The sequence below is a fragment of the Pan paniscus genome, chromosome 15 (assembly GCF_029289425.2).
Source record: "Pan paniscus chromosome 15, NHGRI_mPanPan1-v2.0_pri, whole genome shotgun sequence".
NCBI classification, from domain to species: Eukaryota; Metazoa; Chordata; class Mammalia; order Primates; family Hominidae; genus Pan; species Pan paniscus.
Genome location: NC_073264.2, coordinates 70,673,332 through 70,699,842, shown reverse-complemented (window position 1 = coordinate 70,699,842; position 26,511 = coordinate 70,673,332). Strand labels below are relative to the sequence as shown.

The 26,511-nt window shown below is 49.2% G+C and overlaps 1 protein-coding gene and 1 pseudogene across 1 annotated transcript; both read left to right on the top strand.

Annotated features, from left to right (window-relative positions):
• Window positions 1-470: 470 nt before the first annotated feature.
• Window positions 471-5,839, top strand: CCDC177 (coiled-coil domain containing 177). Its single transcript, XM_034937724.4, has 2 exons — window positions 471-801; window positions 1,693-5,839. The coding sequence occupies exon 2, from the start codon at window positions 1,721-1,723 to the stop codon at window positions 3,830-3,832; it is 2,112 nt and encodes a 703-aa protein (XP_034793615.1). The 5' UTR covers window positions 471-801; window positions 1,693-1,720; the 3' UTR covers window positions 3,833-5,839.
• A 4,402-nt stretch (window positions 5,840-10,241) lies between these two features.
• LOC134728977 (large ribosomal subunit protein eL24-like) lies at window positions 10,242-14,914 on the top strand (annotated as a pseudogene).
• The last annotated feature ends 11,597 nt before the right edge of the window (window positions 14,915-26,511 follow it).

The window sequence follows — 26,511 nt, the reverse complement described above, 5'->3', positions numbered from 1 at the left end:
TCCCTATGTTGTCCAGGCTGGTCTCAAATTCCTGGACTCAAGTAATCCACTGGCCTCGACCTCCCGAAGTGCTGGGATTACAGGTGTAAGCCACCTTGCCCAGCCTGTTTTTAGTTTTTCATTGAAAAAAAAAAATCACAATTTGCATCAGGCGCCATATTTCCACCCAATTATTCGCTATCAAGTTTGTTTGCTCCTCAGGGTTTCCTTTAGAAACAAGCTGAGCAATTCCTTCATTCTACCCAGTTAGGCTGCTGAAAGACTAGGGTTTCTTGGTGATTTATATATCAATATCTATCCATATCTATACCTACATCTACCTGTATGTGTGTAGTGTATATACATACATATGTGTGTATATATGTACATATATACATTTAAACAAAAATTTCTCCTTCGTCCTCGAAGCAAACAAACCAGCACCCTCGAGTGTCCGCCAGGAGGCGCAGGGGGCAGCGTGGGACCTGCGTTACCTCCACGGTTGTAGAGGTGTAGAGGGATGCCGCAGCGACGGAACCGGGCTTCTTTTTTAAAGAATCAATGTGAGGGAAGGGTGCAGAGCCGCGTTATTTCAGGGAGACATTGTCGCACTCCCCCTCCCACGTGTAGGTAGCATCTGGGGTGCGTGCGCCCTGTTCGCAGACCCCATGGAGAGACGCTGGCGGCGGCAGATGGGGCTCCTTTCACGGTTGCAGCCGGCAGTAACCCGACCCCGCCGGCGCAGAGACTGAAGAAGCGCAGGGGATAGCGGCGAGCTGCGAACAAAAGCCCTTGGCGCGGGGCCGAAGCCCAGGACGCTGGGTGAGTAAACCGGCTCGGGTACCGGGAGCTGCGGGAACCTGGGCGGCCAGGCTCTTTGCGCTCCAGGAGCCCACCCACTGGGATGCTGTGGGGGAACTCGGAGGGCACCCGAGGGCGGGTATCTGAACCCAGACTGGGGTGGATGGTATCTTTAGCACATTCAGACTTGGAGGAGATCCGGTGCGTCTGAGTGTATCCAGGCACCTTCTCCATCCCCAGCAAACACCCGGTGGGGGTGGAGGTGGGGGCGGAGGCGGCGTGCAGAGCCCTCAGTAAGCCCTGCCAGAGCTGCTGGAGCAAGAATCCATCACCCCTCCCGGAGAGGCCTTTGGGGACTTCTCCCAGCCCTTTAATCACCCGGGGGCCCTGCGACCGAGTCTCCTTTGGCAGGGGAAATCAACCATGAACTTCTTCCCTTAGGCAAATGGGGTCCCTTGGGATGAACAGGCCTCTTGCTTTTTTGTTCCTGCAAAGCTGCATCCCCAGTAGCCCGCCTAAGCTACAAACAAATACGCTAATCCTCCCGGGAATCCTCCAGCGCCTCCCTCGCTAGCTCCTGCCTGCACCTGGATCTTTTCATCTTAACTTGCAGCAGAAAGGGGATGCATCTAGCGGGCCAGGCGCCCAGAGGAGCCTCGCCACAGGCCTCCACCCCGCATTCCGGGGCTGAGGGAGACCCAGGCTGCTGTCTGAACACGAGTGTCCGCCCCACCCCCATCCCCGTTCTGGCGCTCAGCCTGGGCTTTCCGACATCGGTTTTATGATTTACGTTCCACCAAAGCCTCTGAGCCTAATCCGAAAGCGGATTAAGTTGGGATGGGGTGACTATGGATGAGGAGGGGGGAAGAGCTCTCAAACGTATTCCTCGATGTCCCTCCTTGTGATCTGCAGAGATTCCAACAAAGGACGGGGCTCAGCCATGGTGGACCCAGTGCCTGAAGAAGAGAAGGCAGGAGCGGAACCCGGCGACTCTGGAGGGGACGAGGCCGTGGCGTCCGTGCCCCCTGATGCCCAGGGCGCACAGGAGCCCGCAGCCTCCTCGGCCTCGGCCTCCGCGGCGGTGCCCCGCAAGGCGGAAGTCCCATGTGCAGCCGCAGAAGGCGGGCGGCGGGAGCAGTCCCCGCTGCTGCACCTCGACCTCTTCAACTTCGACTGCCCAGAGGCGGAGGGCAGCCGCTACGTGCTGACCAGCCCCCGCTCGCTAGAGGCCTGCGCCCGCTGTGCGGTCAAGCCGGTGGAGCTGCTGCCACGGGCCCTGGCCGACCTGGTGCGCGAGGCTCCGGGCCGCTCCATGCGGGTGGCCACCGGCCTGTATGAGGCCTACGAGGCGGAGCGGCGCGCCAAGCTGCAGCAATGCCGGGCCGAGCGCGAGCGCATCATGCGCGAGGAGAAGCGGCGTCTTTTCACGCCTTTGAGCCCCGCGGCCGCCGCCGCCGCCGCCGCGGCCTCGGCCCCGAGCGCGGGCAGCAGCAGCAGCTGCAGCAGCGCCAGCCTCCCGGCCTCGCCCGCGCCGCGTGCGGCCCGCAAGGCTTCCCCTAGTCCCTCCTCCGCCCGGACCCAACCTCCGCCAGCGGGTTCTCGAACAGGCAGGAAGAGCCATTCGCTGGACTCACTGTCCCGCCGGCGTGAGGGCGCCCTCAGCTCCGAGTCGGGCGCATCGTCGTCATCCTACAGTGGGGAAAGCCTGAGGGAGCTGCGCTGGCCGCCTCGGGCCTCGGCCAGGAACAGCTGCCCAGCGGGGTCGGCGTCCTCCACCACCAACGCTCCGGGCCGCCCGTCTGCCCTGACCCTGGTTCCGATCACAGGCCGCAGCTTCAGCCTCGGCGACCTGAGCCATTCGCCGCAGACCGCTCAGCACGTGGAGCGCATCGTGCGCCAAGTGCGTGCAGAGCGCGGCCTGCGCGGGGTGCCGGAGCGTGACCGGAAGATCGCGGCGCTCATGCTGGCGCGGCACCAGGAGGAGCTCCTGCTGCTGGAGCAACGCGCGGCTGCCCACGGCCAGTGGGAGCTGCAGCGCGTGCACGCCAAGCAGCGGCGGGAGCGCGAGGAGCGGGAGAAGCAGCGCGCCCTAGAGCAGGGCCGCCGAGCCTGGGCCGCGCAGGTGGAGGAGCGGCGAGGCCGCCGTGGCCGCGAAGAGCGCGAGGCGGCCCGCCGGCGGCAGCGGCAGTACGAGCGCAGCGAGGAGCGGCGGCGGGAGCTGGCCGAACGCCAGGGCCTCCTGCGGCGGGAGCGGGCGGAGCGCGCGGCCCGGGAGGATCGGCTGCGCAAGCTTCAGCAGGAGCAGAACCTGAAGCAACGTGAGGAAGGTCTACAGGAAGGGCGGGAGCGGGCTGAGCAGATCCGCAGGGAGCGCGCCCAGCGCGCGGCCCGCGCCAAGCAGCGGCAGGAGGGCCAGCTGCAGCGGGAGAAGCGGGAGCTGAGCCGGGCCGAGCGGGCGCGCCACGAGGCGCTGCTACAGGGCCGGACCCGGCAGCAGCGCCAGGAGCGAGAGGGCCTGCGGAGCTCGCTGGAAGCCAGCTTGGGCCGTGCGCAGGAGAACTACGAGCATTTGGTGGAGCAGCGCACCCGGGAGCTGCGGGAGCGGGCCCGGCGAGAGGAGCTGCAGGGTCGGCGGGCCAAGGAGGCGGCAGAGCGCAAAGAGCGGGAACATCAGGCGCACCTGGAGGCGCTGGCCCGGGCGGGGGAGCGACGGCTGCAGCACGCGACGCAGGTGGCCGAGGAAGCAGTGCAGCAGAAGGCGCGGCGCGTGGGCCAGAGCCGGCTGGAGAAGGAACGAGCCCAGCGCGCCAACAAAGAGAAGGTGGAGAGGGACGAAGACTGCCGCCGGCGAGAGCTACTCCAGGCCATCGGGCGCAAGCTGGAGCGCAGCGAGCAGCTGACGCGGGAACGGCGCAGTGCGCTGGAGAGCGCCCGCTCCACAGCCCGGGCCTCCTTCCACGTGCGTGAGAAGGTGCGTGAGGAGACCAACACGCGATCCTTCGACCGCATGGTGCGGGAGGCCCAGCTACACGCCAGCCTGGACCGCAAATAACTGCGGCTCTTCGCCAGCCAGATTGGCACGCACAGCCCCCTGGGGCCTCCCTCGACCACTGACCATCGTGGGAGTCCCCGCTCGGTGCGCAGCGCGGTGGCCTCTCCAGGCTTCTGACCAATGAGGCAACAACAGTACAGACGTGTGGGACCTGTCAGCTGGCCCCCTTTGTTTTTAAAACTTACTTCATTTGGAGATGACAGCACAATCTGCCCACATCCACCCTTGATGGCTCCCGCACCGACCCTTGCCAAACTTCGCTATGTGTCTCTTGGGCTGGAATAGAGAAGCTTGGGGGAAAGGGGCTGATCAGGACTGGTGAGAGGGCCCCCCAGGAGAGGGCAGAGGTGGTTGTCCCCATCCCTTCTGCAGCAGTTGCCCCAGGCACCTGTTCGACATTGGTGTCTGAGACAGTGTTGCTACTGCTGAGGGAACATCACCCTGGCTCACCTCCATCTTTCAAAATATGGCAAGCTGCACAAATCGCGGAGGCCTCCCAGAGAAACACAGCTCCTCCAAGGTGTCAAGCCACGCCCAAATGATCCAAAAAGCAGTTGATTTTTTAGACCTGACTTTTAATCGGCCACCTGAGCAAATTCTCACCAGTTTTGATAGTTTTCCAGTTCAGTCCCTTGGGTTTTCTAGTTAGACAGTCATCTGCAGATAATGTTCAATATTCGTCCTTTGCCCCCTCCCTCCTTATTCTACCAAGTGGCACAGGAAATTGGTTGGTTTGGTGATGCTGTTTAGCTTTAATAGAAACCCCCAGCCCCTGGAGGGGCTGGATTCCTTTGGGAGCAGTGTTCCATTCCATTAAGCTTCCTTGCAGGGTGGGGCCCACTCCATGAAGACAGCAGTCATGCCTTAAGAAGCAGAGCTACCTTACGTGCCTGCCCAGGCTGTTCCTGCCTAAATCTCCAGCCCTGCATGCCGTCTCAAGGGTGGGCCCCAGAGAGTTTGGAGTGTAGGATTCCCTCTGTGAAGGAATCATCTCTACTTCTCTGAGGACAATTAGGGTATCCTTAGCTGCTTTACTGTGGTGGCCGAAGAGCTGGAATTGCCTTTGTTGAGAGTTGTGTTCACTATCAATGGCCGTGTACCTTCTCCACCTGCCCCCAGGAAAAAGAGTCTCCCCCTTAAATTTCCTGGTACCCCCTCACCTATGCCTGAAAGCATTTCACCCTCTCAATGCCTCACCTTTCCCATTCGCCAGGTGGAACCATCAGTATTCCTCTCCTGGTACCGCAAGGCCTCCTGGATCCAAAGCACCATGTCAGTATTATTTGTTGGTCCTTTTTGTGCCTTTCTTGACCTGGAGGGGGAGGCAGGAGGATTGCTGTCAGCCTAGTTTCTTTCTGGGAATATGGCTCCCTAGTGTTGGAAAGGGCAGTGCCTCGTGGACAGATGGTCATTTAGCCTCTGGGGTGAAATACTTGCAATACCAGGTCACTCTGTGGTCCAAAAGGTCACATTCAGTTGTCATCAGGCAACTTTAACCCTTAGAGTGCTTCCCTTCCATTAAGCTGAAATTGCCCCACTGCCATATCCACCCATTGACTCTGCCTTCATCAAGGAAGGTGGGAAGTAAAACATCACTTTTTACATTAAACCAGGATCAGGAATAAAATGTTACCAAAAAAAAAATGGAAACAGGGTAGAGAACTGCTACATTAAACATATTTCATATATATGCTGCTGGGTAAAATTGTCCCTGAAATGGCTGATTATTACACACACATCCATACACACACACTTTGTCAACCCTTCACCCCCACCCCATCACATGCCAACAAATATAAAAGGTGTATTGTGTAGAAGGAAGCAGTGCTTGGGTGTTAGGCTCAAGATGTCATGAAACAAGGAAAGGAGCTGTGTACCGAGGTTTTTTTGTTGAATGGGTGAATTTTTTCCTTAAATTTTCTTCTTGTTGATAACCAGGTTGTCAGTGAGTTGAAATAATTGGTATTATCCATGAGTCAGAAGCATTTAACTAAAAGGTTAATGTGATTCTGGTTCTTACCTTGTGGTTCTTGAGTTGGTAAAGGGCTTTTGAAACCATAGAAAATTCCACTTTAAAATTACTTACTTCCAAAGTATGTGCATTCATTGGAGGAGACAATCTGATTTTTCAGATAAGGCACTGAAAGGAACATAGGTGGTCTTGCCTGGACCTTTACCTAGTTTGTTTTCTGGCTTACTGAGTGACTTTGGGTTGATTGCTTCTCTGTTCCTTGGTTTCCCCAACCTGTAGAATGGGGGATCATGATTTCTGCCCTGTCTGTCACACAAGCACTGTGAGAATGAATCAGAATCCAGATGGGTTCCCCACTTCTACAACTCTGGAACCAAAGGTGCAATTGCTATAAACAGGTAGGGTCAGGTAACTGTACCGTGGTTACAGAGTGTGATGTACTGTCATGACCTGGTGCAGAAAGGAGTAGTCTTGAAAAGCACAAATTATGGTATCTCATGTGTTGCAAAGGCCCAGGCCTGAATCTCACCAAATTAGAAGTTTGCACTTAGAGAGATGCACTGTGTAAAGGCAGAAACTTTTAGATTCTTCAAAAAACAAAAATCCACATAGCCAAGTAGAATTAAGGCAAAAACAGGGCTGGGTATGGTGGTACATGTCTGTAATCCCAACACATTGGGAGCCCAAGGTAGGAGGATCACTTGCATCCAGGAGATCAAGACCAGCCTGGGCAACATAGTGAAACACTGAAAAAAAAAAAAAAAAAAAGCAAAAACAGAAGCCAAACCTAGTGACAATAAAGAATGTTGCAGACCATCTGCTAGAGTATAGGCCGACCTCCATATTCTAGGATAAATATCCATATTGCTTTCTGAGGAGAAGCAATTTCCAGAATCGTTGTCGGGCCCCTTGTTTATATCCTTTTCTTGAAGCAATGCCAGAGAGAAGAGGTTGTTTCCTATTCTGAAATGCAGCAAGAGAATGTTGGAGGTGGAACAAGGATAGTGGGTGGAAAAATGACTCCTGATGTATATTCTTTTGGGTGGAATTGTCCCTAAATGATATTCTAACAAGTGCCCAGAATTTGCTTTAGAGCACCATGCTGGATGTGTTCTTACCACCCAGGGGATTGCAGCCTTGAAGTGACCACAGACCTTCACATTTGTCCTCTTGGAGCATCCCCTTGTTCTACAAAACAGAGACTGTGAAATGAAGTGAGGAGGTATGGGAGGCGTTGGAAGAAGCTTAGGTTTAGTTCATTACCATGGAAGCAAGAAGGACAAAACGATTTCAGATTAAATCATCAGTGAAGCTTAGTTTAGTGTCCTGCTCAGGCAGTGACCCAATGCCTACAACCCTATCTAGGCAGGATGGTGGAAGATTCTTTTTGGAAGCATGCAGACTGTGACTCTCCAATGAGGGTAGTAACCAGGATTTGCTAAAGGCAAAGACCCTGTGGGATAGTGAAGATATATGAGAATGCAGTCTGTGTTCAGACTATTCTGTAAAATCCATCACTTATCATTTCTTCACCTTTACAAAGTCCATTGAAATAGAGGTGACTCTAAATAAAGGGCTGTATCTTGTTTAGCATAGAATCCCCTACAGCCAATGGTTTTACATCTCACATATGGTAAGCACGTAGATACTGGATGGTGAGAAGGACAGAGGGATGGATGGACAAATGAATGGTGACCAGAGGAAATGTGTATAGACCAGCTAGGCAGGACTCCATTCATTCAGCACATTTTCAGTGAGCCGCTGCTATGTGTCAGGCACTGCCCTTGGTGCTGGAGAAACAGCCTCTCCGATCATTGACCCTGGAGATCACGTATGTACAATGTCATGAGCAGACGACATCTTTGTTTCCATGTTGGGGGCTTAACAACCTTCTCACCTGAGTTATCCATCTGCAGGCAGACCTGATGGTCCCTCAAGGCACTAATTTCAAACACTGTCAGACTCCTAAGGACAAGTCATCCACCATTCAATCATCATTTAGTCACTGTTGCTCTGTTTCTCGGAGAAGCCTTGATTAATCAGGTCAAATTCATGCTATGCACTTAATCAGCTTTAAATTTCAGTAAACAAAGAGATAAACTGAGAGAGAGAGATGAATCACCTTCAAGGGCATTGCCTGTCATGCCTTTAAGAGAGGCAGCATAAATAATGATCTTCGACCTAGAGAACCGACCCTCAGGCTGTGCAGAGTCCTAATTCACCAAGCGTCATTTGGTGCCAGCTCCTCATCTGACTATTCTTACTGAGACAAGAAAGTTGCAGGACCATTTCCAGTTTAAAAGTCTCAACAAAAAGAAATTTCTGGTCAATACTGAATCCATAAAAAGATTTAGTAAACCAGAATATCTCACTTCTTAAGCCTTCCAGGTAATTGAGCCCAAAGATTGCTATGTAGGCTTGCCTTTTCTCTGCTGTATGACCACATCTTCATCCAGTGAAACATTTGGCAGAGGAACATGAGGAAACTTGGTATTTCTTCACACAGCCTGCAAAGGGGCTTTCAGGGACCCAGAAGCAGAAAACTCTCAGTTCTGGAAATGTTGCTGAGGCCTTGGGTGTCTGGCATAGCACCTGAATATTACACCTCATCATATGTTTTGGTTATGTGTGTCTTTAGACGAGCAGTTCATCAGTTCATATGTGCTCTGTTACACAGAGCTCCCTGGCATCTCTCTCTACATGCATCTCCTCCCAACCCCATGGATATTCCCAACAAGACCCCAGCCCTTCATTACTATCCCTGGTGCTGCTTTGGTTTCCAATAGGTCAGGGCTGGGACAGAGGGTAGAGTTCTTGCCATTTTCAATGCTGCCTCTCTTAAAGTCATGACAGGCAATACCCTTGAAGGTGATTCATCTCTCTCGCTCTGTCTCCCTCTGTCTCTGTCTCTCTTCCTCTATCTGTCTATCTTTTTACTGTAGCAGATGTTAGGATATGGAATGTGGGATGGTTTCTTTCAGAGAAATGCTGATAATGTCATCATTTGCAGTGTTATTACTTCCCAATTCATCAAATACAGTCATGTCTCAAATGAGCATAAAAACCTAGTCCAAAGTGATTTTTAAATTAGCTGTCATTTTGAAGTGTTCTTGCTTTTCTTCCTCTCCACTAGTACAATTTTTTGTTTGTTTGTTTTGGTTTGGTTTTGAGACAGTCTTGCTCTGTCGCCCAGGCTGAAGTGCAGCGGCACCATCTCGGCTCATTGCAACTTCCGCCTCCTGGATTCAAGCAATTCTCATGCCTCAGCCTCTCAAGTAGCTGGGATTACAGGTGCATGCCACCACACCTGGCTAAATGTGTATTTTTAGTAGAGATGGGGTTTCACCATGTTGGCCAGGCTGGGCTCAAACTCCTGGCCTCAAGTTATCCACCCACCACAGCTTCCCATAGTGCTGGGACTATGAGCCATGGCACCCAGCCCTCCATTAGTACAGTACTGATAACATATTTTTGTGTCAGACACTTACACAGTTCACAGGACTTTCTTGTGAATGATCCATATCTTCTGTGTTTGAGCACACATGTGCAAGCGTGCATGCACATACACATGCGCACGCCCACGCTTACTGCTTCCAGCATCAGTGTTCTTGCAAAGGGAGGAACTATAGCCATCTTATTCTTCCAGGGAGGGCTAAGCTCTGGGAAGGCTGAGCTGCCCCTTGTAAGGTTCCATTGCTCCCACCTGCCTCCAGCCCCAAGGCTGCTTCAGGCTGTGGCTTGTGAGCATGGTGTCTGCATCTCCCAAATCCATCATCGAGCCTCATGTTGACGAAGGGTTTTCATGCTGCCACTACACTTCTCCTTCCCAGTGCATTCTCTCACTGGGTGTCAAGAGATTTACTGGGAGATAGAATTTAGATACCAAAATGCCAGCATTCGGGAACATAGTATAACAAAATGACTGACATCCATCGAATTCTGAAAATCTATTCCCTGTGGTTATCACAACTTAAGGCAAAGAGTTTGGCAAAGGAGCAAGTGTCTTGACTTATTCAAGCTATTCTCAACTCGTTCCTCTTGTCCTCTGTGAAATGGAGACAATAGATCCTATTTGGTAGGGAGCTGTTAAATCATTTAGTTCTTGGAAAGCAGTAGCACTCAATTTGTGGATACTGTTATCCTAAATTAGAGAAGATGGTAAAGGAAGGAATGGGGTAGATCGAGCTTAAGCCAGGTGGTCCTGGTGGACACCAGGCTTGAATGGTAGCCCTTTAGGGGGTAGTCCTTGTTGCGTGGCAATCTTCCAACCATTCCAAATGAGGGGCTCTGGAAAAATGGTTCCCTTGATAATAAGCAGTAGTCCTGGGGTTGTGGGGGCTGGGGGAGGTAGGGATTTACTTGTTTACCCATTTACCTTGTTTGGCAATAAAATTGACATCTGATAATAATTTTGGAAATTTTATTTTAAGACTTCTTAAATGATGGGTAAAATGACAGAATGCTTTAAAATTTGTGTATCTTTCTAGGGCAAAAGAGGGTGCGCTTCTGTCCTGGTGATGCCCAAATTCTATGATAGCATCTTCAGCAGGACCAAGTAGGAGAGGTTGTGGGAGAACCACTGTTCGGGGGGACTCTGGTACTACAGGGTGTGGTGGTACTTGGCAGGAATTCTGGACTATACAGCCATCTTCTGCTATGGCTGCACAGGAATGAGGAAGAGGGTCTGGGACAAGCCTAACCTGGGAGAGTGCTGATGGGCTCACTGTAGGGGTAGTGTTGGAGCAGGAAGGAGAGAGGTGGATATGCCTTAGCATCACTTCATCCTCAACTAATGACTTTCCTTGAGAAGCCTCACCAAATGTCCCCAGTCTCCCTTCCTGGCCCTCTGGCCCTGTTGACAACTGCATGGAGTCTAGCTTCAGGCCTGGGTTTGTAAATGTCTGTTCTCCTCTTTGGACATACATCAATACATAGAGGTGCTAAACAGGTAGGCTGGCCCATCGTGGCTCTCACTGTGCATGGGGAAGTGAGGATGAAGAGTATGGCAAGCTTCTAGGAACTCTCCTACCTCATCAGCTTTCTTCCATCCTTGGATAACCTAGAGGGATGCCCTAGTGGACCTCAGAGTACTCCTGAATCCTCAGCAAAATTGTACAGTAGGCAGAGTGTGCTTCCTAGGAACATCTGCTTATTTCCAGAGAACCTGCAGGGTGAGCAAATGCATAGCAGAAAGGAACAATTTGCTAATGCTGGGATTGCAGGGGTAATGATAGCCAGTGTGTACTAAGCACTTACACTGTGCAGGCTACTATTTTAAGCACTTGATTCTCACAAGATTCTCTCTGCGGTAGGTACTGTTATTATTTCCATTTTACAGATGATAAAATTGAGGCATAAACTTTAAGCAATTATATGCCCATAGTCACACAGCCAGTGTTGTGCAAAGTCAGCTTGGATTCCCTTAGTCTGGCTGTACAGCACATGCTTTTAACCAGTATGTTCTGTTGCTTCTTGGGAATCAGTGGGAATGATATTTTATAACCAAGGGGACCTCCTGGAGCATCCCAATGGCAGCCATTTGAATCACTGCCAGCAATATCTATGTGTAAGGCCTGCAGGGAGAAAGCTCAGATTTCACTGGAGCTTAGTGCCACCAGGTGGGTCCTGCTGGCACTAAGGATGGACTGAGGCTCACTGCCCAGAGACAAGACGAGGGACTCTTGTGCTGACCCTGAAGCTTACCACATCAGGGATGATGCATATTCTAGAGCAGAGGTATTCAAAGGGTGGTCTTTGGGCCAGCAGGATCAGCATCAGATATTCTGGGGGTGGGACCCTCAATCTGTGTTTTCACAAGCTCTCCAGGTGATTCTGATGTGCACTTAAGGTTGAGAACCACTGCTCTAGAGCTGTGCTTTCCAATTCAATAGCCTCTAGCCACATATGCCTATTTAAATTTAAATTAGTTAAATTTTGTGATAGCAACAGAAAATGAAAAAAAAGTAAGTTAATTAAATTTAAGTAAAACTAAAAATTTCGCTCCTCAGTCACACTAGCCACATGGCAAGCACTCAGCAGCCACATATGGCTGGTGGCTAGCACAGATATAGAATGTTTCCATCATCACAGAAATTTCTGTTGGGTAGCCCTGCTCGAGAACCTTGCTACTCCAGAGTGTGGCCCACAGACCAGCAGCACTGGTCTTAAATTTATTAGAAATGAAAAGCTCAGGCTGGGCTCGGTGGCTCATGCCTCTAATCCCAGGACTTTGGGAGATCAAGACAGGCGGATCACCTGAGGTCAGGAGTTCAAGACCAGCCTGGCCAACATGGCAAAACCCCCGTCTCTACTAAAAATACAAAAATGAGTCAGGCATGGTGGTGGGTGCCTGTAATCCAAGCTACTTGGGAGGCTGAGGCATGAGAATTTCTTGAACCCGGGAGGTGGAGGTTGCAGTGAGCTGTGATGGCACCACTGCACTCCAGACTGGGTGACAGAGTGAGACTCCATAAAAAAGAAGGAAAGAAAGAAAAGAAAGAAAGAAAGAAAAGAAAAGGAAAAGACAAGAAAAGAAAAGAAAAGGAGGGAGGAAGGAAAATGAAGAGCTCAGACTCCACCCCAGATCTTTTGAATCCAAGTCTGCTTTTTCTTTTCTTTCTCTCTTTTTTTTCCTTTTGCAAGGTCCCCAGGTGATTCGTGTTGCACATTAAAATTTGAGAAGCACTGCTCTAGAAGGCAAGTCCAACTCAAGGGCAGTTTGTATGTGTGATTGATTACCTCCCACTGGTAGATTCTCCCTCGTCTACCTCCTTGTTCATTGGTAATTATTTACTTTATGGCAAATTTGTATCATTTGTGGCTAGGCTTCAACTTCCTAGGCCACCAGATTACAATATTGTGGAGCTTGAAGGGAAGTTAGATGCCATCCATCTGTCTATTTGAATAATAGGAATAAGGCCCCTCTCCTGGACAGAAATTGTGCTCTAGACCCTCCACGCGTTCTGATCTTATTGCGGGTGGTTGCAAGTGTCCAGGACTTGGCTTCCAATTATCACTAGGTATGTAGTTTTCCAGAAGACTTCATTCTGCTAAAGGCAGATAATTTTTTTAAATCAATTTTAGAGCATTTAATAAAAATCTCCCCTTTGCTCTCTCCATCTTCAGGCTGCCAGCTGCCTGTTTTTATTTTCTGGGCATCGTCTATACTCAGTATTCCCACTTATAACTGGCTATTTCTTCACATATAGGTGCCTGTTTTCATTATCACATGAAGCCAGGGGATTGTGTTGGAGAGTCTGGCAGTTCACCTGCTTCCTTCCTGGGAAGGGGAATCCAGTGGGCTTAATCTCACCTGATCCACAGGTGGCATTTACCAGACAAGCCCATCTTGCCTCCTGCTTGCAATTCACAACAAAAGGATATGAGGATTGAAGCAGTCTCATTGTTTGATGTGGATTCAGCCAAAAGCTGTGGGCCTGGGTTTCACAGTCTGCCTCTGCTGCCCTAGGTGGGTCTAGAGTTCTGCCTGGAATCCCACTTCTTACAGCCACTAGAAGAAGTGGAAACAAAGAAAGCAGGTAGGGAAGTGTGCAAAAACCTCTGGGAAGGGAAAGGGCTGGTTTACAAGAGGTTATTAAAATAAGTAAAAGCATCTTTATGTTCAAAAAAGGAGAGAATGCAGTGAGAGCATCGAAATAAGGAAATAAAAAGGGAGAGGCTGGGAAATACTAGTCTGATGCCACAGACAGAAAAATTCAGGCGGGATATATATCTCAAGAGGCTGAGGATAGCTAAATAAGCCCATGCCTCAACAGAAAAATAAGAGGCCCATCACTAGAGCCATCTTAAAGCAGCTGAATCAAGATCCAGGGAGAAGGAAGGAGAGGGCAGATGCCTCAGAACCTGATAGTTGCTATTTAGGTCCTGATGCAAAATGCTTTCATAGTCTGTAGATGTCATATGTACATAGATAAGGGTAAGCACAGACTTTTCAAAAGTTGCCAAAACTTCTCATAAGAAGAATGGCTCTTCCCATGATCCTCTCCTTCCCTTTGCCATCTTTTCTTTTCCCCTGGAGCTGCCACCATGAAGGTCAAGTTGTACAGTTTTAGCAGGTACAAGATCTACCCTAGACATGGAAGGCACTACACCAGGACGGACAGGGAGGTTTTCCAGTTTCTTAATGTAAAGTACAAGTCAGCTTTCCTTTCCAAGAGGGACCGTTAGTAGATAAACCGGATTGTCCTTTACAGAAGAAAGCACAAAAAGGGACATTTGGAAGAAATTCAGAAGAAAAGAAACTGCCAAGCAGTCAGATTCCAGGGGGCCATTAGTGATGCATCTCTTGCTGATCTAATGGCCAAGAGGAATCAGAAATTTGAAGTTAAAGAGGCTCAATGAGAACAAGCTCGCAGGGCTGCTAAGGAAGCAAAATAGGCTAAGCAAGCATCGAAAAAGATCCACAAGGGCGTCCCCTAAGCAAAAGATTGTGAAGCCTGTGAAAGTTTCAGCTCCCCGAGTTGGTGGAAAAATGCTAAGTTGGCAGATCAGATTTTTTGTTTTGTTTTGTTTTTTTGAGACAGGGTCTCACACTCTGTTGCCCAGGCTGGAGTCCAGTGGCGTGATCTTGGCTCACTGCAGCCTAAACTTCTCCGGGCTCAGGTGATCCTCCCACATCAGCCTCCCAAGTAGCTGGGACTATAGGCTCATGCTACTACACCTGGCTAATTTTTAAATTTTTTGTAAAGATGGAGTTTTGCCACATTGCCTAGGCTGATCTCTAATTCCTAGGCTCAAGTGATCTGCCCACCTCAGCCTTCAAAGTGCTGGGATGAAAAGCATGAGCCACCATGCCTGGCCCAGCTCAGATTTTAAATAAACATTGTACTATATTAAAAAAGAATGTACAAGTAATACAAATATATAGTTTCTTGTGCTTGTGATCAAACCAATTAACACATCTTTGGAGTCCATTAGAAGATACGTTTTCTCTGTATGGGCATGGGAATGGATCTAGCCTCTACCTCAAGAAGTAGAAAGAGTATACAAACCTTCTCAAGGAAAAGGCGTATGCTCTGTAGCTTTCAGGGCATAATTAGTAGCATATACATCATTTGGAAGATGAAGACGACATGGACACAGAGTACCAGGATTTAGAATAATTTAGAAGGGAAAAGATTGTATCAGGCAAGAGAAAATCTATTAATGATTTTCTTTAATGATCTTATCTAAGCCTGATGAAAGTGTCAAGTCACCCCAAAGCCTTCAATTAGGTTGAACAATATGAAATTGTCAATATTCAACTGTTTTTGACCTACAAAGCTGCAGACAGTGGTGTGGCAGGTGCCCTAAATTGGCTGTCTGAAGTCCTTGCAGGAACTAGGTGTGGGAGGGTAGAGGGGGTGCCCAGGTGGCTAGGACATCTAGGCCCCATGAGGAGCTGGCACAGATGGGTCAAGGGCAGCCTGATGGCATACATAAGCAGAGGGCAGCTTTTCTGTCTGCATGAAGCATAAATTTACATCAGAGCATCTAAATGGCTGAGAGCCCACTTGGTCTCCTCCTACAGATTGGACTGCACGGCAGTTCATTTCCCTAGAATCTGCAAACTTCTGCAGAGGCTATGGCCTTCCGTCTGCCACAAGCTCCCAGGAGTCCTGCAGGAACCAAGGCAACCAGCAAGCTGCTGCCTGCGCAGAATACCAAACAGCAAACAGCAGTGCAGGCTCCCATCCCTCTGCCGCGGCTGGCTTCCCTGGCACTAGCTCTGTCCTACAAGAACCCTTTCTTTTCCTCCATTGTGGCTTTTCTACAAACCCACTTGTTACCAGGTGGCAGAAATACACCCACAGTTCAACAATATGTTTCTAAAACCTTCTCCATGACAACGCAGAGCAATGAGCAGGCTGCCAGATCAGAGCCAGCCAGAGAGGGGCCCTGGGGGCAGACAGTATAGAAACAGCACAGAGCAGCCAGGGATGCCAGAATTCTGCTTTGGCAGTAAGGCAGCCTGGGGGCTAACACCCCAAATTCTGGGACAGCGGTCAGGAGACCAAGTAGACCAAGGAAGCAGTGAATATATGTCTACGGATGCCCAACAATGATGATTTATAAACCTTTATTACAACACAGAAGCCAAATGGTTCAGAGCAGCTTGGACTTTCTTTCCCCTTGAAAGATCTTTTGGCCAGCTGCGGTGGCTCATGCCTGTAATCCCAGCACTTTGGGAGGCCGAGGTGTGCGGATCACTTGAGGCCAGGAGTTTGAGACCAGCATGGCCAATGTGGCAAATACAACTAAATCTAAATACTACTAAAAATACAAAAATTAGCCAAGCATGGTGGCACACATCTATAATCCCAGCTACTCAGGAGGCTGAGGTGGGAGAATTGCTTCAACCCGGGAAGTGAAGGTTGCAGTAAGCCAAGATCGCACCACTGCACTCCAGCCTGAGTGACAGAGTAAGACTCCATCTCAAAAGAAAGAAAGGAAGGAAAGAAGGCAAGGCAAGGAAAGGAAGAGAAAGAGAGAGAGAAAGAAAGAAAGAAGAAAAGAAAGAAGGAAGGAAGGAAAGAAAGAAAGAAAGAAGAAATAAATTAGAGAGAGAAAGGAAGGAAGGAATAAAGAAAGAAAAAGAAAGGAAGGAAGGAATAAAGAAAGAAAAAGAAAGAAAGGAAGGAAGGAATAAAGAAAGAAAAAGGAAGGAAGGAAGGAAGGGAGGGAGGGAAGAGAAGGAAGGGAAGGAAAGAAAGGGCCGGGCACGGTGTCTCATGCCTGTAGTCTCAGCACTTTGGGAGGCTGAGGGGGGGGATCACGAGGTCAGGAGTTCGAGACCATCCTGGCTAACATGGTGAAACCCCATCTCTGCTAAAAATACAAAAAATTAGCCGGGCATGGTGGCACATGCCTGTAATCCCAGCTACTTGGGAGGCTGAGGCAGGAGAATCACTTTAACCCAGGAGGCGGAGGTTGCAGTGAGCCAAGATTGCACCATTGCACTCCAGCCTGGCGACGGAGCAAGACGCCGTTTCAAAAAAAAAAGAAGGAAGGAAAGAGGAGAGAGGAGAGAGAAAGTATGAGAAACCACCAACAAAGAAAGACATGGGTTTTTCAATGGGCTGCCATTGCCTTGTGATGGGACAAACTATTTATAAATCAAAATGTTGCCAGGCAGCTGGGTGTGGTGGCTCACGCCTGTAATCCCAGCACTTTGGGAGGCCAAGGCAGGGAGATCACCTGAGATCAGGAGTTCGAGACCAGCCTGGACAACATGGTGAAACCCCGTCTCTACTAAAAATAAAAATTAGCTGGGTGTGGTGGCAGGCACCTGTAATCCCAGCTACTCAGGAGGCTGAGGCAGGAGAATTGCTTGAACCTGGGAGACAGAGGTTGCAGTGAGCTGAGATCACGCCATTGCACTCCAGCCTGGGTGACAGAGTGAGACTCCACCTCAAAAAAAAAACAAAAAAATGTTGCCAGGCGTGATGGCTCACTCTTGTAATCCCTACACTTTGGAAGGTCAAGGCAGGAGGATCACATGAGGCCTGCAGTTCAAGATCGGCCCGGGCAACATAGTGAGACCTCATCTCTATCAAAAATAAAAAATTAGCTGGGCATGGTGAGATGCACCTCTAGTCCTAGCTACTCGGAAGGCTGAAGCAGGAAGATTGCTTCAGCCTAGGAGTTTGAGGGTACAGTGAGCCGTGATTATGCCACTCCACTCCAGCCTGGGCAACAGAGCAAGATCCTGTCTCAAAAACAAAACTAAACGAAATGGGGTACTGAAGGCTCTGAGCTCCCGCCTGGGATCAGAAGGATATATTAATGTCAGATGCATTGAAATTAGACCCTCTGCCACCAGTCAGGGCATCAAGCAAATCCAAACTCAGGGAATCTTGAGCCACCTGTCCTTGTTCTCCTGGGATTTTCAAACAGGCCTAGGGCTCCCACCATCTCTATTCCGCTGGACTCTTCTGATGGGTTCATTGCCGAGCTCCTGCTCTGCTGTCAACACCAGTTCTCACTGCAGGGCAAGTGAATAGACAACCTCTTTGTGTGGTCACTTACTCTCCACACAAACAGAACACACAAGGGAAGGACCCCAGGCACCCCAGCTTTGGTTCTAGAGTAGCTCATGGCTGCAGCTATTCTAGGTTACATCGCATTATTTTTAGTCTCCTAAATTGCAGGATCAGCTACAGAATTTGCAGTGCCCAGGGCAAAATGAAAATGCATGGTCTCTCATTTAAAAATTATTAAGAATTTCAAGATGGACAGCAGAACATTAAAGCAAGGGTGGGCCCTTCTAAACTCAGGGCCCTGCGTGACTACACAGGTGACAGCCTTTGGGAAGCCAGCCTACCAAATCATTGTACCTGGTAGAAGAGGCTGTAGATAAGTCACCAGGAGATAACATTTCTGGAGTTTTTAACTTTGAGATTGATTAGGATTTTTCAGTTGCAAAACCAGACTTGCATTGGACAAAAGGAAAAAATTCAGACACTCCCTTTTGTTATGTCTTTCTTTATCTAATTCCTGTTCTGATCCTTCTCTACACATGAGAACAAGGGTTAGCGAGTGTTTCTTTAGGACCCTCTGACATGCATGGCAGGACACAACCTTTCCCAAAGTGGGAGAAGCTGGTTTCTCCCCATTCACTAAGAATCAGCCCTCTCGCAAAATTGTATCAAATCCAGAAAACCCTGGCCTTTGGGTCAACTTGGGCAAATCACATAATTTCTCTGAGCCTCATTTTCCTCATCTGTAAAGTGGAGACAATAATGATACCTACCAGGCTGGGTGTGGTGGCTCACTCCTGTAATCTCAGCACTTTGAGAGGCCAAGGCAAGGAGGATGGCTTGAGGCCAGGAGTTCAAGACCAGCCTGGGCAACATAGCAAGACCCAGTCTCTACCCCTAAAAAATTTTTAACAACAAAAAACGGTATCTACTGCACAGGTTGTCATGAGGACTAAATGAGAAAAAGCACGCAGAGAAAATAGCACAGTGCCTGGCACATACTATGTGCTCAATAAATAGCTTTTTTTTTGAGACAGAGTCTCGTTCTTGTCACCCAGGCTGGAGTGCAGTGGTGTGATCTTGGCTCACTGCAACCTCCGCCTTTCAGATTCAAGTGACTCTCCTGCCTCAGTCTCCAGAGTAGCTAGGATTACAGGCATGCGCCACCTCACCCAGCTAATTTTTGTATTTTTAGTAGAGACAGTTTCACCACGTTGGCCAGGCTGGTCTCAAACTCCTGATCTCAGGTGATCCGCCCACCATCTAAACCCAAAGCACTGGGATTAGATGTGTGAGCCACCACACCCTGCAACAAATAACTTTTATTATTAATTTCATCATTATTTTTAAGTAGGTGATTCTAAAAGTTGAGCTATGTTGAAATAAAGGTAACCACAAGCTAAACTATTACTTTTAGTTTCACCCTCAGAAAGAATGTGCTGGAAGGGATGCAGAGAGGCTGACTGGGGGTGTCCACGTTCAACCCAGATCACAAAGCCTAACAGTCCACTAGGGTGGGATCAGTGACCTTTAATTAAGCTCCCGAGTTGTCCCTCCTTCCCAAAGCTGAATAAAGGCATGTTCCTTTTCAATTCACAGACAAAATTAAGTCAAAGCATAAAGCTGTCTTACTTTTAGATTTTCCCCTATGGTATTTTTTTCTCAAAAACTTTAAAGTCTAAGACCACATAAATTCAAGACTTCAAGGGCTTTGTTACCTGAACAGGTTTAAGTAAGATGAACACGAACTTTGAAGGTGACCATGCATCAACATTGGCTAATGTAAGCAGAGGGTATTAGTGGCCCCCAAGATTCCCCTGTTTGATGGGCCTCTTTGAAGGTGACCTCCCCTCCTGCCCCATCTCACCCTGTGCTCTACTGGGGAGGAAATATGAGATGACCCATCAAAGACAGCACTGCGGAGAACAGCACCACTATCAAAGGTCTCCGCAAATGTGAGAGCTTCTGGTTCTACCATCAAGGACAGTTAAACCACCATAATTACCTGGTTGCAGTAGAGGGCATGCCTGAGTCAAATAGGAGGTCTGAAGCTTCTCCCCCTGAGTTGGCACTTTGCTTTTTCTCAAAAGCACCGGTCTTACTCTTCTTAGGCAACAGGACAGAGAGCTCCTGCTCTGGGGCAAACTTCACCCACAAAAATCTGCTTATACGGCCAGGCATGGTGGCTCACGCCTGTAATCCCAGCACTTTGGGAGGCCGAGGCGGGCAGATCACTTGAGGTCAGAAGTTCCTAACTAGCCTGGCTAACATGGTGAAACCACATCTCTACTAAAAATACAATAAAATTAGCTGGGCATGGGATTAGGCAGGCACCTATAATCCCAGCTACTTGGGAGGCTGAGGCAAGAGAATTGCTTGAACTCGGGAGGCAGAGGTTGCAGTGAGCTGAGATCATACCACTACACTCCAGCCTGGGCAACAGAGTGAGACTCCTTCTCAATTTAAAAAAAAATCTGCTTACACCTCCAGCTGAGGGTGGCTGGCCCCACTGAGCCCTCAGGAGAGCTGCCATGGTTTCCAGCCCTCCTGAGCAGTGAGATCACAACTGTGTGTATTTGGAGGTTAGTTTAGGAGTGTGGATGACATTGTGCATTCAGTCCCCAAAGCAGAGGCTGATGGGTGGTGAGGCCAGCCCACTGTCCTCTTCTGAACCCTCAGGTTAAAACGAAAGCCACTGTCTGCAGAAAGAACCCCAAAAGAGGGCCTGGAAAAGGAGAAGGAAGCACTAATAAAAAGCAGCAGCATCTAACTGCTGCCAAGGGCAATGCGCTCAAGAAATGTCTTCAAGGAAAGGCTGGCTGGGAGCCAGAGCCCTGGCTTTCAGAGTTGGCTGCAAGACCTTGGTCCTTGTAGGCTGCATAGCGCCTTCTACACAATGACCAGAGAAGTCCACCAGGACTGCTCCATCCCAGATTCATTTCTTTGTTTGTTTGTTTGTTTGTCTGTTTGTTTGTTTGTTTTGAGACAGGGTCTCACTCTGTCACCCAGGCTGGAGTGCAGTGGTGCAACTATGGCTCACTGCAGCCTCAACTTTCTGGGCTCAAGCGATCCTCCCACCTCAGCCACCCAAAGTGCTGGGATTACAGGCATGAGCCATTAAGCCCAACCCCATCCCAGATCTGTAAATAGACCTCTGTAGCTGTGTATAAATTGAAAAAGTTTGCATGCCTTTTCCAATTACATTTGATCTGTGAATCCTCTCCCCACCCCACCCCTGTTTTTTTTTTTAACCAAAGCCTCTGTTTTTGCCTAGGTTTTCCAGGCAAAAATAGTCTAGTGGGGACAACTGCTACTACACTTCATGGACCTGGTCACATACTACCAGGTCTCACACTGGGGTGGGATTCTGCTAATAACTATGGACTTACAGAAATATACTCACATAGACTGGTGTCCAGCACTGGGCCAGGCCTCGGCCATAGTCAACAAGGCCCCTTGCGGAAGGCTTCTTTCCAGGGTCTGCTCTGGCCAACTGGTCATGGAAGAAAGCCCTGGGCGTGTTTGGAGGAAGGGAGAAAAACAAAAATGGGAATTGTTCTTTTGTTTTTGCTGGAGATCAAGCAGGTGGACGTGCTTACGATCCCTTTAGGCAAGAACTAAGGCAGTTTGTAAGCGTGTGGCACTATCATCGATTTATTCAACATTTACTAAGTGCCTACTGTATTCCTGTTCCTGAGAAAACCTGTGCAGATGAGACCATGGTCCCTTCCTCATGGTGCTCCTAGTCTTGTGGGGCTTGCAGACATGAGGACATGAGTGAAGGCTCATAGGAAGCGCTGGTCTTGGAGGGTCAGGGATGGTGAAGTGACATCTAAGTCAAGGTGGGAGAATGAGCAGAGGCTGAGAAGAGGCTTTTCTCTTGCATACTAATCTATAGGTAGGTGAATGGTCCAGGCTGGGAAGATAGTCCCATGTCAAGAGGTTGTCTGAGGCCCATTGCCATTTTCTAGGGTGTTTTCCTCATTTGCATGATCAAAGCTAACAGACCAGCACCACTCCCACATTCCAGGAAGAAAGATGGAAATTGTGGAAGGCAAACAATTTCTTCTTGAAGAAGCTGCACACGTCACTTTTGCTTGCATCATTCCTCTGGCCAGAGCTTAGTCATGTGGCAACTCCTGGCTGAAAGGGAGGCTGGAATATATAGTGTCTAACTAAGTAGCCATGTATCTAACTAAAACTAAGAGGGAAGAAGGGGAGATGGGCACTAGTGGGCAATTAGAAATCTCTGTCCCAGGAGGGGAATAATGGTCTATGGAATTGCATGGTCAAGGGCAAGAGACACAAGAGAACAATGAAACTGGGGAGGGATGTGCTAAGCATTATATCAAGTGCCTTCTTTTCTTTCTTTCTTTCTTTCTTTCTTTCTTTCTTTCTTTCTTTCTTTCTCTTTCTTTCTTTCTTTCTTTCTTTCTTTTCTTTTCTTTTTTCTTTTTTTTTTTTTTGACAGAATCTTGCTCTGTTGCCCAGGCTGGAGTGCAGTGGTGCGATCTTGACTCACTGCAACCCCCGCCTCCTGGGTTCAAGCAATTCTTCTCTCTCAGCCTCCCAAGTAGCTGGGATTACAGGCACGCATCACCACGCCCAGCTAAGTTTTGTATTTTTAGTAGAGATGCAGTTTTGCCATGTTGGCCAGGCTGGTCTTGAACTCCTGACCTCAGGTGATCCGCCCGCCTCTGCCTCCCAAACTGCTGGGATTACAGGCATGAGCCACCACGCCTGGCCAAGTGCCTTATTTCCATTATTTCACATAAACCTCACAATCCTATAAAAAATGGTTGTTACTATTTTCATTTTGCGGAACAGGACAGTGAAGTTCAGAGAGGTTTGTTGATTTGGCCAAAGTCACCCAGCCATATTGGTGAAATCAAGATATTAATCTAACTAAGTCCTCCTGCTCCAGAGTTGCTGGTTTCTCCATGAGGCTACACTTCCTCTCCGTAAAGCTACCTACGATGCCATGGGAGATCCAGGCATCACTGGCAGAATGGTGTCATCAGTGGGGCACTGCAGGGCATGAATGAAGACTATGAGGTAGGGAGGGGATTGGCAACAGTCAGGAGGCAAATCCAAGAAGCAACACCTGACAAAGCCAAACAGTTGTGAGTCTAAGGGAATCCAAGTTCAGATTCCAGTTTTGAGTCTAAGGGAATCCATGTTCAGATTCTACTTTGAGACCATTATTCCTAGTAGTTGAATCTTAGATTTGTGAGGAACCTTTCAAGATACTCAGATGTGAGGATGATCTTGACCCTCAAATTGATTAACAAGATGGCTTTGATCATCCACAGACATCCAGTCCCATCTCCACCCAGAGCAGGAGCCCCTCCCACAGCATGCCTGATGGTTACTCATCATTTCCAACCCAAACCATTTCAGTATTGGGGACCTCACCGCTTCTCCAGCCAGTATCTCTGTCAGACAGCTCCAGTTACCCACGTGCCCTTCTAAATGGTCCAGAACAAGAGGAAATGGATTCCATACAGGTGTAGAGTTCGAGGAGACCCAGCTATCCATTTATGTTGAATACATATGTGTTTAATCCATCAACCCACAGATTGAAGAGTTCAGAGAGATTAGGGTTCCATCCACCAAGGCCAAGACAGTGTGATTCTCTATTCAGGGCATTTCTCTTCACTGTGATTGTCCCAGGGCTGCGTGAGCCTGAGACCCTGGGCTGTGTGAGTCCAGGCAGCATTTCTCACCTCTGTGAGTGTTAGGCATATTCATTACTCCTTTCACTCTGCAGCCTCACAGCCACAACCTTGAAGAAAATTCCCTCTAAAACTTGCAATAGATTGGCCTATGAATAATTCAGTGTTGCTCCTGACTCAGGGGAAGTATTCTGTTTCTGATGCCTCTTCACCTAGAGAAACAATAGCTAGCACACTACAGGGATGCATTGCCTAGATTTGAGTGAATGGATGGGAGGAAAAAGGAAGCGAAGGAAAGATAAAAGAAGACAGGGAGGGAGGGAGAAAGAGAGAAGGAAAGACACAGAATAAACTTCCTCCTTCAAGTGGTCTTAGAAGATCCCAAGGACTTTAGCTCATGCTGGGTAACAGGCCCTGAGGAAAGAGCTGTGACCAGGTTGTGGGAGCTGCCTTGGCGACAGGTCACCCTGCCTCCTACGGCAGCTGCAGGGGTATAAGAATTGAATGTGGAGCTCATCCACTATAGAACCATCAACCGAAATAGGAACTTAGAGCCAGTGTGCAAAGCTCCTCCCAGGACGGCCAAGGACCACCCCCACTTTGGCCCAGCATTGCTTCAAGACTCAGAAATGCAGAAGGGGAGAGGAAACAGGTGTGGACTTGGGGCAGATGTTCCAGCCCCAATTCTGCCTTTTGTGGCAGTGGGAGCATGGGAGGGTCCCTAGTGCATGTTGTGGGATGAGGACAGGATCATGGGATCTGGCCGGAAACTGTATCCTCCACTCCTGTCCCATCATAGGGTGGGCAAATGCAAATTATTTATTACTGAAAATTTTTGCCTGGGTGGACCAGGCTGTCCCATGTAAGAGATTCCTTAATGTAGGCTGGAGGGCTCACCTAAGTAGGCTATGTTTCTTTTCTCCTGAAACCCAAACCAACTTAACACTCCCTTAGTAAGGAAAGGTGAGTTCAATAAAAATCACACCAAGGAAAAGTGAGCAAGACTTTCTGTGCAAAATCCATGCTGAGTAGGCGCAATCCACCTACCTCACACTCACACAGACAGGGAAGTCCCAAGGCATGGCAGAAGAGCCTTCCCCTCACCCCGCACGGTGGTCACCCTCCCCACCATGTAGGCCGAGAACATCATCTCCTCCCCAGGTGGAGGTACTGGGGAGATACCTGAACGACTTACACCTGGCATCATTCTGTTCCTCAAGGATTGAAGACAAGGGTGGTCAGGGCTAGGCAGAGAGGGATTTCGAGGTTCTCTTGAGGCCAGCACTCACTGACCTCTAGTTCCTCATCTTTTTTTTTTTTTTTTTTTTTTGAGACGGAATCTCACTCTGTCACCCAGGCTGGATTGCACTGGTGCGATCTCGGCTCACTGCAACCTGCACCTCTGGGTTTAAGCGATTCTCGGGCCTCAGTCTCCCGAGTAGCTGAGATTACAGGCGTGCACCACCACACTCTGGTAATTTTTTTGTGTTTTTAGTACAGATAGGGTTTCACCATATTGGTCAGGCTGATCTCAAACTCCTGACCTCAAATGATCCACCTGCCTCGGCCTCCCAAAGGGCTGGGATTACAGGCATGAGCCACTACACCCAGCCTGTTTCCTCATCTTTAAAATGAGAATTGTAAAAGCACCAGCCCTGTTACCTCAAGGGGTGACTGGGGAGTAAGCTAAGGCAGTGGGGGTGACAGTATGTCATGGACAGCAAGGAGCCTCACAGTCACACACCCCAGCTGCACCTGGCTCCTGGGAGGCACACACTGTGTATGAAATGCAGTCCCTGCCTGCAGGCTGCTTAAATGCTAGTCAAAAACAAAACACTCTAGGGACACCCTGAGGAAACAGTACAAGATGGCCGAATACCAATACAACCTGGTATTGGTTCATGCAGATGGTGTGTGCAGTTAGTACGATTGTTCTAGAAGACTCCCACAGCTTTCTCCAATCGGGCGCCTGGCATTCTCTGTGCTTGGTAGGGTCACCAAGACTCCCAGCCCGGTCCTTGACTCTGCAGCTCCAAAAACCCTTTCAGAAACTGCTGTATCCTGGGAAAGGCTTGTGCCAGCCAGCCCCCCAGTCCAGAAAGCCAATGCATTCTTTACAGTGGAAGAGCACCCCTTCATTTGCACAGAGCACACATCTTTCTGGGATGTAAATCCATTCAAGGAACAGAGTAAGAGACCAGAAGTCTTCCTCATAAAAAGAATGAACCTAGAGGGTGCTGGTCAACCTCCCCTGGTGTCATTTTGCTCCAGCACAAGTGCATAGTGATTGCCTCCCACACCCTTCCCACCCAGAGCGTCTTTCTCTCTGGGTCCACTGGGGGTCCTGAGTCCTCATTTGGACCAAACAGTTACTCTCCTGACAGTCTTTTATCTCTCCTTTTTCTGTCCTGCATGAACCATTCTGCCAGGAAAACAAGGAGCAGGTTAGAACGCAGCTTACCTGGTGTGGTTCCTACTTTAGACATTGGCCTCCTTAACAAGACTGACAGTGAGCCGAATCTCCAAGTTCCTCCCCACCTCCCCCCACCCCAGACCCAGGCTTCCAGCCCCAGGGAGCACCATTCCCTTCTGTGATGGGCTGGACTGCGGCCACTGTCCCAAGGACCAACACTGCTCTTCAGGGGAGGCTCCATCCTCCACAGCCAGGGAACTTATAGCAGACAATCTGCTAGGTCCTGGTTCTCAACATTTTTAGCTCACATCCCACCCAAAAAATTCTGTCAAGCTTTACTACCTGTGGTTTGAATGACAAAAGCATTGAATAATAATCCTTATTATTATTTATATGAGACAGGGGTTTGCTATGCTGCCCAGGCTGGTGTCGAACTCCAGGGCTCAAGGAATCCTCCCACCTCAGCCTCCCTAGTAGTAGGATTACAGGCACGAGTCACCACACCCGGCTAATTATTATTTTAAATTATATTAGAATGATGGAGGCATTTTCAAACGCTGCTGTACCAGGTCCACATGCTGACACCCCACCCCCACCCACTCCCAGGAGAACATTCCCTTCCACTCCCACCTTGTCGTGAA